Source organism: Sciurus carolinensis, chromosome 3 (genome assembly GCF_902686445.1).
Source record: "Sciurus carolinensis chromosome 3, mSciCar1.2, whole genome shotgun sequence".
NCBI classification, from domain to species: domain Eukaryota; kingdom Metazoa; phylum Chordata; class Mammalia; order Rodentia; family Sciuridae; genus Sciurus; species Sciurus carolinensis.
In genome coordinates, this window is record NC_062215.1 from 150,223,062 (window position 1) to 150,237,652 (window position 14,591).

The following is a 14,591-nucleotide window of genomic DNA, read 5'->3' on the forward strand; positions in this document are numbered from 1 at the left end:
CGGAAGCTTTTAAGAGTAACATTTTCCAAGCTTGGGTTGTGACTCAGTGGTAGAGCACTTGACTAGCATAGGTTCGATTCTCAGCACCACATAAAAAATAAATAAAAAAGAAAGAGTAATATTTTCCAATCCATTTTTCTTTCATTCTTACCCATCATCTATTTGAGGGAGTAGAATTAGAATATCTGACTTATGGTACCAGTTTCATACTTATTAGCTGGATAATCATAGAAGCAAAACATTTCTTCTCTCTGGGCTCCAATATTCATATCTGTATAAGAAGGAGTTTGGACCAGATTATCTTTAATGCCCCATTCTGAATTAAAAAATGACTTAATTTTTATTGTTAGGTAAGTTATTTAAATTTAAGTAATAATAAGTTAAATTATATTGAGTACTAATTAAGATTTTTCTGGTCATAAAAGCAAAATATATTGAAAAGAAATGTGCAAAGTTTTAAAAAGAAAATGAAAGAATTTATAATCTAACTTAGTTGTTATTTTTTAATATTTTGGAGTACTATCTTGTGATCTTTATTCCCCCTTTGTGGTTGGGTATGTGTGTTTAAACAGATAAGTGACCTTGTTCTATATGAGCTCTTTTATCCTTCTTGTTACCATTTCCTGTTATATCCTAACATTATTCCTAATTTTCCTATTACCAAATAAAAATTATCATTCCATAAAATAAATATAAAAATATTTGTAATTCCATCACTGTTAACATTTTGGTATGTATCTTTCCTGTATTTTTATGTATATATTTGGTTAAACCAAAATGTAACTATCTAAAGTGCTAATCCTTTCTTATCTTAAAATATACAGTTGTATTTGTGGGGAATTTATTCCAGGATCTCCCTACCCATATGGATTCCAAAATCTACAGATGGCTCAAGTTCCTTATATAAAATGGTGTCATATTTGCACATAACCATGTTATATTTTTTGTTTTCTGTGTTTGCACATCCTCCTCTCTACTTTGTCATCTAGATTACTTATAATAGCTAATACAATGTCAGTGTTATTTCAGAGTTGTTATACTGTATTGTTTAGAGAATAATGACAAGAAAAAAATCTGTACATTTTTGGTATAGATGCAATTGTTTTCCTAATTGTTTGGTTTTTTGTTTTTTTGGTACCAGGTATTGAATCCAGGGGCACTTAACCACTGAGCCACATCCCCAGCCCTTTTTATTTTTTATTTAGAGTCAGGGTATCACTGAGTTGGTTAGGGCCTTGCAAAGTTGCTGAACCTGGCTTTGAGCTTGTGATCCTCCTGCCTCAGCCTCCTGAGCTGCTGGGATTACAAGAGTGCACTATTGTGCCCAGCCTTTCCAAATATTTTTAATCCACGTTTGGCTGAATCTGTGGAAACAGAACCCATAGATTAAAAGGGCTGAATGTATTTATCTTCCTATACCATTATATGGCTGCATAGTATTCCATTGTATGAGATATTAGAGCATGTCTTTTATTTATATCCCATTGTTGGACCTTATTTACCCTTTCACATCATTGTATAGTATTGAATATTCCTATGGTTATGTTTTTGTGACTTCCCTAGGATGGTGGAAATAGTAGTATATAGTACTTATGATAAATACTGTTAAATTGCCCTGAGTGATATTCTACCATTTTATACTCTCATCAACATTTCCCCTATTATTTTTCTGTTAGATTTCTAACAGAAACACCTAATTTAGGAATATCCATATATGCTTGAACTTTAAAATTCTGAAATCAATGTATGATTTTCATGGAGCTATCCTGACTTCCTGGATTTTCTCAGAAATTATCTGTTTTAAAATTTGATAATATTGTAACCCAGATCATGGATTTTCTACAAATTGAGTAACAGTTACACTAATAATATATTGGGGCTGAGGATAGAACTCAGTTGCTCGCCTCACATGCACAAGGCCCTGGGTTCAATCCCCAGCAGCACACACACAAATTTTTTTATATATATAAAACAGCTGCAATTTATTGAGAAAGCTTTATTTTTCTGGCATTTATTAAGCACTTTAGATCTTAATCTTTCTGATGATTGTTATTGTCAACCTCCTAACAGATTAGGACATTTTCTGCAGAGAATTAGCTAGGACAAAACTGAAGACTAAGATAAGAGAATTAGCTTAGAGTAGTAGTTAAGATTTATACTCAGATCTAACTCCAAGGCTTATATTTTTAACCATGTCCTGTTATACTGCCTAAATGTTTGATCCATGTCTTTAATGGTTCTTTTAATTCAGTATTGATTTGCTTGAAACTAATCAATGCTGTCATTTAAGATCCTAATAGATGAGTGTCATTGTGAGATAAACCAGTTTTACCACTTGTCTCTTAGAAAACTATAAAATTTAAATTCAGGGCTTAATGATACTTTTTGGTAGAAACTATTACCAGTCTTTTTTACCCTGAAAACTGGAATAAGTATATGAATTCATTTGGTAGCCAGGGTGCTGTTTAGAGAGCAGCAGGCTAAGAGATGACTTTTTTCATTATGAAAGACTTCCTGTTTTGTTTTGGGATTGACTGTTAGGCCATTGGTGGCAATATGGAATGTGATTACTTTTCTTAATACTTTAAACTTGTGGACTGGAGTTGTGGCTCAATGTTAGAGTGCTTGACTAGCATGCATGAGGCACTGGGTTCAATTCCTAGTACCACATATAAATAAATAAAGGTCATCAACACTAAAAAAATATTTTTAAAAAATGCTTTACTTGTGCGTATCTTTTCATTGACAATAAAGTTAGCTGTTTTAATATGAAAAAAAAAGCTTAAACTTGCATCTCCTTCCTTATAAATCGAAGGTAAATTATTTCACCTGATAGTAGAAGGTTAATTAACCCAACTTTATAAATCCCTTGTTGAGGCATTTTCCATATTTGAAGTTCTTCACATGTTTAGTGCTACAGGTTGTTTTTTAAGTTTAAAAAAAATCTAAATAGATAGCTAGAATTACATCATGTTCATTAAAAGATTATTGTAATGGAATAATAAAAGCATGTTGGTCACCAACTTCTTTCTTATTATGTGATTTTAATGGTCAAATTAACAATATTATAAATATGATTCAGTGCTCTTATTTATTGCTATTTCTTTTAGGAGTTTTTGTGGAACCATTTAATCGAAAACACGCCAGGAGAATTTGAGGTATAATAATATGCTTAAACAACTTAGCAGTCAACAGTTAGCCTCTCTTAGACACTGGAAGGCAGTACGCCTCTATCTTACATGTGAAAGGGGACCTTGGGCTGAAAGGTAGGAGTATAATAATTTATTTTCATTCCAATTTGTATGGTTTTTAAAATTTATTTTTGTGAATTACGTCTGGAATGATTAGAAGTTTGTGTATGTTTTTCATCATACAGTTATTGCCTTTCCTTCCTATCCTGTAATAAAAGATATATTGGACATTAAATTCTTAGTGTTAAACCAGTTTACTTCTGTCTTTCTGACTACCTCTTTGAGCTAGGGTTAATGGTGCTATGCATTTAAATATTTTACAGTTTATTCTATTGATTCGAAGTAATTTCTGTTTTGCTGTGTTATATTATCATTTTTGCAGTCATTTTTTAAATGTGGTAAAATACATTTAAAATAAATTTATCATTTGAAAATGTACGATTTGATGGCATTGAGTACATTACACATTATGCAGTCATCATCACTGTCTGTAGAATGTTTTCATCACTACAAAAAGAAACTTCATACCCTTTATACTGTTACTCCCCATTATCCCTAGCCCCTGACGACCACCAGACTTCTTTTTGTCTTTATTATTTGCCTCTTCAAAATATTTCATATATATGGAATTATACAATATGTAGCGTTTTGTGTTTGCTTTTTCTTTGTATCACAGCATATATCAGTATTTTTTTCCTTTTATGACTGAATAATATTCCATTGTATGTATATACCATACTTTGTTTATCTGTTCATTGGTTGATGGGCATTTGGCTGTTTCCCTCTTTGGGGATATTATAATTAGTGCTGCTAAAATTAGTTGTGTAAAAGTATTTTTAATCTTTTTAGGTATATACCTACAAGGGGAACTTCTGGGTCATAAGATTCTGTATTTAAATTACTGAGTAATTGCCAAATAATTTTCCATATCAGCTGCACTGTTTTGTGCTCCCACTGGCACTGTATGAGGGTTCCAGTTTCTCCACGTCCTAATCAATACTTGTCATTTTCTGATTTTTTTTTTATGTCTCTTCTAGTAGGTATAAAATGGTATCTTATGGGCTGGGGAGATAGCTCAGTCGGTAGATTGCTTGCCTTGCAAGCACAAAGCCCTGGGTTTGATCCCCAGCACCGCAAAAAAAAAAAAAAAAAATGGTATCTTATGATTTTGCTTTTTTTTTCCCTAACAACTAAGGATCCCAAGCATCTTTCTTCTACTTTTTGGCCATTTGTGTATATTCTTTGGAGAAATGTCTACTAGATTCTTTTGCACATTTTTTAAATTGGATTGTTTGACTTCTTGTTGATTTGTCAGTTTCTTTTATTTATATATATTTCATTTACATACATATTTTTGCCAGTCTGGGGATTGAACCCCCAGGGGTATTCTACCACGAAGCTACATCCCAGCTACCCCACCCCTTTTAGTTTTTTATTTTAAGACCAAGTCTTGCTAAGTTGCCCAGGTTAGCCTCAAATTTGCGATCCTTCTGCCTCAGCCTCCCAAGTATCTGGGATTATAGGCATGTACCTCCACACCCAGCTCTGTATGCATAGTTTTAATAACAGGTCCTTATCAGACAGATTATTTGTAAATATGTAGATTATCTTTTCACATTTTTTGATAGTGGTCTTTGACATATAAAAATTAACATTGATGAAGTCCACATTATGTAATTTTCCTTTTGTTGCATGTTATTGGTGTCATCTAAGAAACCATTCCTAAGTCCCCAAGGTCATAAAGATTTATTCTTATCTTTTCTTCTTCCCCTTGATAGTTTTAGCCCTTATATTCAGACCTTGTATCCATTTACAATTTTATTTTTATTTGTAATGAAATTATTTTATTTTTAAAATGGTGTTTGCAAATATAAACCCATTGTGTAGTTAATTAAGAACTTCCATTCAACAGATAAAGAGTAAGGTATCAAGCTGTCATTCTGAAAGTCCTTTCCTATCTTATTTCTGCTACTGGTAAACCTCATGGCATCTTAGGCAAATAGCTTAGCCTTTTAGGTTCCTTGTGTATTAAGTGTAGATATATAAACTTAATTCTCTCATGGTTAGTTGGATTATATTAGATAAATATTTTTATAAAATGGTACTAAGCACAAATGTAAAGTCTTCAATACTTTCTTATACTACTTCAGTCAACCAATCTTTATAACTCAAAACTAAAAAAATTTTACTTGTTTGCTTATGAATATTTTTTAGGAAACAGAATCCAATCCACTGGAAACTAGCTAATGTAGAAAATTATTCTCGTATGAGACTTAAACTGGTGCCAAATTATAATTTCAAAACCCATGAGGAAGCTAGTGCCTTGAGAGATAATTTAGGTAAGTTCCAATGACTGTTAATTATTTGTTGAATGCAGGGTGTTGGTGGACTGGTTATTATTGTTTTATTCATTATTTTTTAAATGTTTCTTTATGAAAGAAAGGTGGCATTTTTATTTATTTATTTATTTATTATTGTAAACAAATGGGATACATGTTGTTTCTCTGTACATGGAGTCAAGACATACCATTTGTGTAATCATAAATTTACATAGTGTAATGTTGATTGATTCATTCTGTTATTTTTTTCCCTTCCCCCCCACCCTTCCCACCCCTCTTTTCCCTCTATACAGTCCTTCCTTCCTCCATTCTTACCACCCTCCTTATCCCTAACCCTAAACCTAACCCTAACCCTAACGCTAACCCCTCCAACCCCCCATTATATGTCCTCATCCGCTTATCAGTGAGATCATTCGTCCCTTAGTTTTTTGAGATTGGCTTATCTCACTTAGCATGATATTCTCCAATTTCATCCATTTGCCTGCAAATGCCATAATTTTATCATTCTTCATGGCAGAGTAATATTCCATTGTATATATATGCCACAGTTTCTTTATCCATTCATCAACTGAAGGGCATCTAGGTTGGTTCCACAATCTGGCTATGGTGAATTGAGCAGCAGTGAACATTGATGTGGCTGTATCTCTGTAGAATGCTGATTTTAAGTCCTTTGGGTATAGGCCAAGGAGTGGGATAGCTGGGTCAAATGGTGGTTCCATTCCAAGCTTTCTGAGGAATCTCCATACTGCTTTCCAGAGTGACTGCACTAATTTGCAACCCCACCAGCAATGTATGAGTGTACCTTTTTCCCCACATCCTCGCCAACACCTATTGTTGCTCGTGTTCTTGATAATTGCCATTCTAATTGGGGTGAGATGAAATCTTAGGGTAGTTTTGATTTGCATTTCTCTTATTACTAGAGATGTTGAACATTTTTTCATATATCTGTTGATTACTTGTATATCTTCTTCTATGAAGTGTCTGTTCATTTCCTTAGCCCATTTGTTGATTGGATTATTTATATTCTTGGTATAGAGTTTTTTGAGTTCTTTATATATTCTGGAAATTAGCGCTCTATCTGAAGTATGATTGGCAAAGATATTCTCCCACTCTATAGGCTCTCTCTTCACATTACTGATAGTTTCCTTTGCTGAGAGAAAACTTTTTAGTTTGAATCTATCCCAGTTATTGATTCTTGCTTTCATTTCTTGTGCTATGGTAGTCCTGTTAAGGAAGTCTGATTCTAAGCCAACAAGTTGAAGGTTTGGACCTACTTTTTCTTCTATAAGATGCAGGGTCTCTGGTCTGATTCCGAGGTCCTTGATCCATTTTGAGTTGAGTTTTGTGCAGGGTGAGAGATAGGGGTTGAATTTCATTCTGTTGCATATGGTTTTCCAGTTTTCCCAGCACCATTTGTTGAAGAGGCTATCTTTTCTCCATTGTATATTTTTGGCAACTTTGTCTAGTATGAGAAAATTGTATTTATTTGGGTTTGTGTCCATGTCCTCTATTCTGTACCATTGATCCACCTTTCTATTTTGGTACCAATACCATGCCATTTTTGTTACTATTGCTTTGTAATAGAGTTGAAGATCTGGTATTGCGATACCCCCTGCTTCGCTCTTTCTATTGAGGATTGCTTTAGCTATTCTGGGTTTTTTATTCTTCCAGATGAATTTCATAATTGCTTGCTCTATTTCTGTAAGGTACATCATTGGGATTTTAATTGGAATTGCATTGAATCTGTATAGCACTTTAGGTAGTATGGCCATTTTGACAATATTAATTCTGCCTATCCAAGAACATGGGAGATCTTTCCATCTTCTAAGGTTTTCTTTAGTTTCTTTCTTTAGTGTTCTGTAGTTCTCATTGTAGAGGTCTTTCACCTCTTTTGTGAGATTGATTCCCAAGTATTTATTTTTTTCGATGCTATTGTGAATGGGGTAGTTTTCCTAATTTCTCTTTCTGAAGATTCATCCCTTATGTATAAAAATGCATTGGATTTATGAGCATTGATCTTGTAACCTGCTACTTTACTGAATTCACTTATGAGTTCTAAAAGTTGCTTGGTGGAATTTCCAGGTTCCTCTAAATATATAATCATGTCATCAGTGAACAGTGATAGTTTGAGTTCTTCTTTTCCAATTCATATCCCTTTAATTTCTTTGGTTTGTCTAATTGCTCTGGCTAGAGTTTCAAGGACGATGTTGAATAGAAGTGGTGAAAGAGGGCATCCCTGCCTTGTTCCAGTTTTTAGGGGGAATGCTTTCAGTTTTTCACCATTTAGAATGATATTGGCCATGGGCTTAGCATAGATGGCCTTTATAATGTTAACGAATGTTCCCACTACCCCAGTTTTTTCTAGTGTTTTGAGCATGAAGGGATGCTGTATTTTATCGAATGCTTTTTCTGCATCTATTGAAATAATCATGTGATTCTTAACTTTAAGTCTGTTGATATGGTGAATGACATTTATTGATTTCCAGATGTTGAACCAACCTTGCATCCCTGGGATAAAACCCACTTGATCGTGGTGCACTATCTTTTTAATATATATTTGTATGCTATTTGCTAAAATTTTGTTGAGAATTTTTGCGTTGATGTTCATTAAGGATATTGGTCTGAAATTTTCTTTCCTTGATGTGTCTCTGTCTGGTTTAGGTATCAGGGTGATATTGGCTTCATAGAATGAGTTTGGGAGGGTTCCCTCCTCTTCTATTTCATGGAATACTTTGAGGAGTATTGGAATGAGCTCTTTAAAGGTTTTGTAGAACTCAGCTCAGAACCCATCTGGTCCCGGACTTTTCTTTGTTGGTAGGCTTTTGATGACCTCTTCTATTTCATTGCTTGAAATTGATTTATTTAAGTTGTGTATGTCCTCCTCATTCAGTTTAGGTAATTCATATGTCTCTAGAAACTTGTTGATGTCTTCGAGGTTTTCTGTTTTGTTGGAGTATAGATTTTCAAAATAGCTTCTAATTATGTTTTGTATTTCAGTCGTGTCTGTTGTGATATTTCCTTGTTCATTCCGAATTTTAGTAATTTGAGTTTTCTCCCTCTTTCTCTTTGTTAGTGTGGCTAAGGGTTTATCAATTTTGTTTATTTTTTCAAAGAACCAACTATTTATTTTGTTAATTTTTCCGATTGTTTCTTTTGTTTCAATTTCGTTGATTTCGGCTCTGATTTTAACTATTTCCTGTCTTCTACTACTTTTGGTGTTGGTCTGCTCTTCTTTTTCTAGGGCTTTGAGCTGTAGTGTTAAGTCATTTATTTGTTGATTTCTACTTCTTTTTTTGAATGCGCCCCATGAAATAAATCTTCCTCTAAGTTCTGCTTTCATAGTGTCCCAGAGATTTTGATATGATGTGTCTTTGTTCTCGTTTACTTCTAAGAATTTTTTAATTTCCCTCCTGATGTCTTCTGTTATCCATTCATCATATAATAGTGTATTATTTAATCTCCAGGTATTGGAGAAGTTTCTGTTTTTTATTCTGTCATTTATTTCTAATTTCAATCCATTATGGTCTGATAGAGTACAAAGTAGTATCTTCTTGTATTTGCTAACAGTAGCTTTGTGGCATAAAATATGGTCTATTTTAGAGAAGGATCCATGTGCTGCTGAGAAGAAAGTGTATTTGTTCTTTGTTGGAAGGTATATTCTGTATATGTCGGTTAAGTCTAAATTGTTGATTGTGTTATTGAGATCTGTGGTTTCTTTATTCAATTTTGTTTGGAAGATCTATCCAGTGGTAAGAGAGGTGTGTTAAAATCGCCTAGTATTATTGTGTTGTGGTCTATTTGATTTCTGGAATTAAGAAGGATTTGTTTGACATACATGGATGAGCCAATGTTCGGGGCATAGATATTTATGATTGTTATGTCTTGCTGATTTATGCTTCCCTTAAACAGCATGTAATGTCCTTCTTTATCCCTTCTGACTAGTTTCGGCTTGAAGTTCATATTATCTGAAATGAGGATGGATACTCCAGCTTTTTTGCTGTGTCCATGTGCATGGTATGTTTTTTCCCATCCTTTCACCTTTAGTCTATGGGTATCTCTTTTTATGAGATGAGTCTCTTGCAGGCAGCATATTGTTGGATTTTTCTTTTTAATCCAATCTGCCAGTCAAGTCTTTTGAATGATGAGTTCAGGCCATTAACATTCAGGGTTATTATTGTGATATGATTTGTATTCCCAGTTATTTGACTCATTTTTGTTTTTTGACATGATTTGGTTTCTCCTTTATTTGGCTCTTCCTTTAGGGTAGTTCCTCCCTTTGCTGATTTGCTTCTTTATTTTTTATCTCTTCCTCATGGAATATTTTGCTGAGAATGTTCTGTAATGCCAGCTTTCTTTTTGTAAATTCTTTTAGCTTTTGTTTATTATGGAAGGATCTTATTTTGTCGTCAAATCTGAAAGTAAGTTTTGCTGGGTATAAGATTCTTGGTTGGCATCCGTTTTCTTTCAGGGCTTGGTAAATGCTGTTCCAGGCCCTTCTAGCTTTTAGGGTTTTGATTGAAAAATCTGCTGATATTCTTATTGGTTTCCCCGAATGTAATTTGATTCTTTTCTCTCACAGCCTTTAAAATTCTGTCTTTATTTTGTATGTTAGGTATTTTCATAATAATGTGCCTTGGTGTGGGTCTGTTGTAATTTTGTATATTTGGAGTCCTATAAGCCTCTTGTACTTGGTTTTCCATTTCATTCTTCAGATTTGGGAAATTTTCTGATATTATTTCATTGAATAGATTATTCATTCCTTTGGTTTGTTTCTCTAAGCCTTCCTCAATCCCAATAATTCTTAAATTTGGCCTTTTCATGATATCCCATAATTCTCATAGATTCTGTTCATGATTTCTTACCATCTTCTCTGTTTGGTCAACTGTGTTTTCAAGATTAAATATTTTGTCTTCAATGTCTGAGGTTCTGTCTTCCAGGTGTTCTATCCTAATGGTTATGCTTTCAGTGGAGTTTTTAACTTGGTTTATTGTGTCCTTCATTTCAGGGATTTCTGTTTCTTTTTTTTCAGTATCTCTAACTCTTTATTGAAATGATCTCTTGCTTCCCGTATTTGGTCTTTTAACTGTTGATTGGTGCGATCATTTAATGCCTGCATTTGCTCTTTCATCTCCTCCTTCAATACCTGCATTTGTTCTTTCATCTCCTCGTTTGCTTCCCTGATTGTTTTAATTATGTACATTCTGAACTCCCTATCTGACATTTCTTCTGTTGTGCTGTCATTGGGTTTTATTGATATAGTATCTAGGTTTGTTTGGGACATTTTCTTCCCTTATTTTCTCATATTGGTCAGATCTCAGATGGGACTCTGAGATATTGCAGATTTCCTCTGTTGGCTTATAGTGTCACTGTAGATCTCCAGTGTATCACCTCCCAGCCTTCAGTAGCCTGAAGTCTTGGAGGAACTTGACAATGCAGTGCTTCCAAAGAAAGCTGCCCCTAGACTGCTACTGTTTCCAGGGCTTGGAGCTGGCTCTGTGCAGAAAGGCTCTCACTGGGGGGCCTGCTCCGAGAAGCTGGCCGTGTGGGAGGAGCCCACCACCAGAGTGTGCAGGGCTGCCTGGGGAAGACTCTAGCTGCCCTGCCCTGCTCTGATAAGCCGCCCCTATCCGGCCCTGCCGCCCTGACCGAGCTCACCCGGTGGGGGAGACTCACCCCGTGGCTCTAATTTAGTCACTGTCTCTCAATGCCTCCCCTTCTTGAATCCTTGTTCTGGAGTGACAGGAGATGCAGTCACCCTCTAGTCCGCCATCTTGGATCGCCTGGTGGAAAGAGCCTGTGGCTGGAGGGGGCAGGGCTGCCTGGAGAAGTCTCTGGCTGCCCTCCCCTGATCCCAGAGGCTGCTTGCGGGTCGGAGCTCTCCGTTGGCTCGGGGACTTGTGACTGGCTCTGTGTAGAAAGGCTCTCACTCGGTAGTCTGCTCCGGAAGCTAGCCTTGAAAGGCGCCTCCTGCTGGAGGGGGCCGGGCTGCTTGGGCAAGTCCCTGGCTGCCCTGTCCTGGTCCCTGAATCGCTTGTGGGCTGGAACTCGCTGCGCTGGCTCCAGGACTTTGAGCTGGTTCTGTTCAGAAAGGCTCTCACTGGGGGGCCTGTTCCGAGAAGCTGGAGAAGCTGGCTGTGTGGGAGGAGCCCACTGCCAAAGTGCCAGGGCTGCCTGGGGAAGACTCTAGCTTCCCTGCCCTACTCTGATAAGCCACCTCTATCCAGGCCTGCCGTCCAGGCCGAGCTTCACCCAGTCGAGGAGACTCACCCCTGGCTCTATTTTAGTCCGAGTCTCTCACTGCCTCCCTTTCTTGAATCCTGGGTTCTGGAGCGACTGGAAATGCAGTCACCTTCTAGTCCGCCATCTTGGATTGCCAAGGTGGCATTTTTAAATATATCTTTTTAGTTGTTGATGGACCTTTATTTTATTCATTTATTTATATGCGGTGCTAAGCATCAAACCCATTGTCTCACACATGCAAGGCAAATGCTCTACCACTGAGCCACAACCTCAACCTGAAGGGTGGCAATTTATAATTGATATATAAATGGTTGTATGAGTTCAATGGTGTTGTATTTGTCCTAAATCTAAGTTGACTTCATATTTTCATTTATTGTAATTTCTCAAAGAAAAAATGTTTTTAATTATAAAATTATACTATACTTCAGATCAATTGGTATGTGTCTTATAATGAAATAATGTCCTTCTCCCTTAGAGAAGTTAATGTTTGATATAATTAGAATTCTTAGCAATCCTCCAGCCCTTTCCATTATAACCTTTGTTTATAAAAATAGAGTATTTTTTAAAGAACTCAAGACTCTTCATGTCTTAGGAGAGTCAGTGCCTTCTTCTAGAACCAAGTACGTTAATGTATTTAACCTAGCAGTATTTCAGAACAGATTTTAAGGGGTTTCTACTACTTTTTAGGAAACCCTCCCTTTCCAACCATCTCGTTTGTCATTTCTCTCCTTTTGAAGATAGGTCTGTGAAATACTCCAGAATATTGTTTGTGAAGTCACTGGGAGTCATATGTATACTAAATTGTAGATATTTTACCATAGCCACCTGTGCATCTTGTGTTCAATGAATAGGTTATAGATGAAGTGAATGCCAACATTTAGATCTTATTTTTTAATTTAACATATTGACCAATACATATGATACCTCAAATTAATCAAGAAAGTCATGATGCCTATCATTGTCTTACATTCTCAAATAAATCAGCTGTGGTGGTTTTTCTTAATGCTATTTTTAGTTTCCCAGTCCACGATACAAACCCTCACTTTGATTGTATCTTACTTAGCAGCAATTATTTGTCGCTTGTCTCTCTCAGTATCCTGAGTCTAATGTACTTTATTCCTTGAAATTTAAACATAATTCTCATGTAGCAGACATTTTTTTGTGAATTATTTCTATCTAGAAATTTTTTAAATAGTAGTATTCCCTATTACTTTCCTGACATTTGCCAAAATAATAATGACTACCATATTTTTAAAGAATTTATTTCTTTAGCAACATGTTTAATAATTATAAGAACCATCAGTAAATATCATAGATTATTCCAAAAGTACTTTTGTATAACCACATATTATTAGATTAATAATCAAATTATAGAAGGACTATAATATTATTTTTTTATTTCATGTGTAATAAATATTTTGTGTTTAAACAGGTGTTCAGCACTCACAGCCTTCCAGTGAGTCATTGCTTTTGGAAGTAGTGAAACAAGTTAAAGTTAGTGATATGGAAGAAGATAAATTAGAACTTCTTGAAGAGGACATAACAGCAAGAATAAACATGTATGTATAAGTATTTGAAGGAATTTGAAATGATTTTGTTTTAAGAAATGGGATTGCAAAACTGAATTTACTTAAAATTCTAACCATGTATTTCCAAGATCCAGTAGTTAATGCTGTACCAGCAATTAGGAATTTATCTGATTATCTGAGTTTACTGGGATTATGGAGGAAGGTTTCTTTTTTCTTTAATTTTTATTTTTACAGACTGCATTTTGATTCATTATACACAAATGGGGTACAACTTTTCATTTCTATGGTTGTACACAATGTAGATTCACATCATTCATGTAATCATACCTATACATAGGATAATCCTGTCTCAGTGTACTTTCTTTCTTTCCCCTACTCCCTCCCACCCCATTTTCCTCTAGACCATCCAAAGTTATTGAGGAAGGTTTCTTAGAATTGGAATCTCTTGGAACTAGACCTTAAGATGTAGCTAAAACTGTTTAGATAAAAATGTGCAGCATAGGGGCTGAGGATGTAGTTCAGTGATAGAGTGCTTGCCTAGCATGCATAGGGCTCTGGGTTTGATCCCCAGCACTGCCAAAAGAAATAAGAAATATACAGCATAAAATGTTAAGTGCAAAAGAAAATAATATAGAAAAAAGCAAAATTGGTGGAAGAGAAAACAAAAAAGATTTAAAAAAGAAAAGCTATTTAAAAATAAGCCTAGGGACTGGGGAGATAGCTCAGTTGGTAGAGTGCTTGCTTTGTAAGCACAAGGCCCTGGGTTCGATCCCCAGCACCCAAAAAAAAAAAAAAAAATAAGCCTAGAGCAGAAAAGCAAACCTCCAGTCAGGTTGATTAAGAATAAAGGGAACATAGCATAAATTGCCAGTATCAGAAATGAAGAAGAGATACTGCCAGAAATATTAAAGTAATTAAAAGGAATATTAATGACAACTTTATGCCAATAAACTTGGCTATTTAAATGAATAAATTCCTTGAAACACATAAATTAACAAACCACCCTTAAGAAGAAATAGATGACCTAAATAGCTTAAGTCATTTTAAAATTTTGAATATGTAAATATTAAATATATTCATCTCTCCTTTGTGTTACTATTGTCATGTCTATATTTGCTATATAATCACCAGATGTATTTCTGTTGTATGCATTCAGTTACCATTTGTTTATTTTCTTTCAACCTGAAGGACTTCGTTTAGTATTTTTTTTTATTACATTTTAGTTGTAGATGGACACAATGCCTTTATTTTAATGTGGTGCTTGTAATGTATAAAGCTGCTCCCCCGCCCTT

At 35.1% G+C, this 14,591-nt stretch overlaps 1 protein-coding gene across 1 annotated transcript in view; it reads left to right on the forward strand.

The window, feature by feature from the left end:
- The window catches only part of Nbeal1 (neurobeachin like 1), a 190,717-nt gene that overhangs the window by 128,731 nt on the left and 47,395 nt on the right, over positions 1–14,591 (forward strand). Inside the window, 4 exon segments of the mRNA XM_047546399.1 lie at positions 3,114–3,137; positions 3,140–3,266; positions 5,406–5,530; positions 13,203–13,329. Coding sequence (XP_047402355.1) covers positions 3,114–3,137; positions 3,140–3,266; positions 5,406–5,530; positions 13,203–13,329 — 403 coding nt within the window.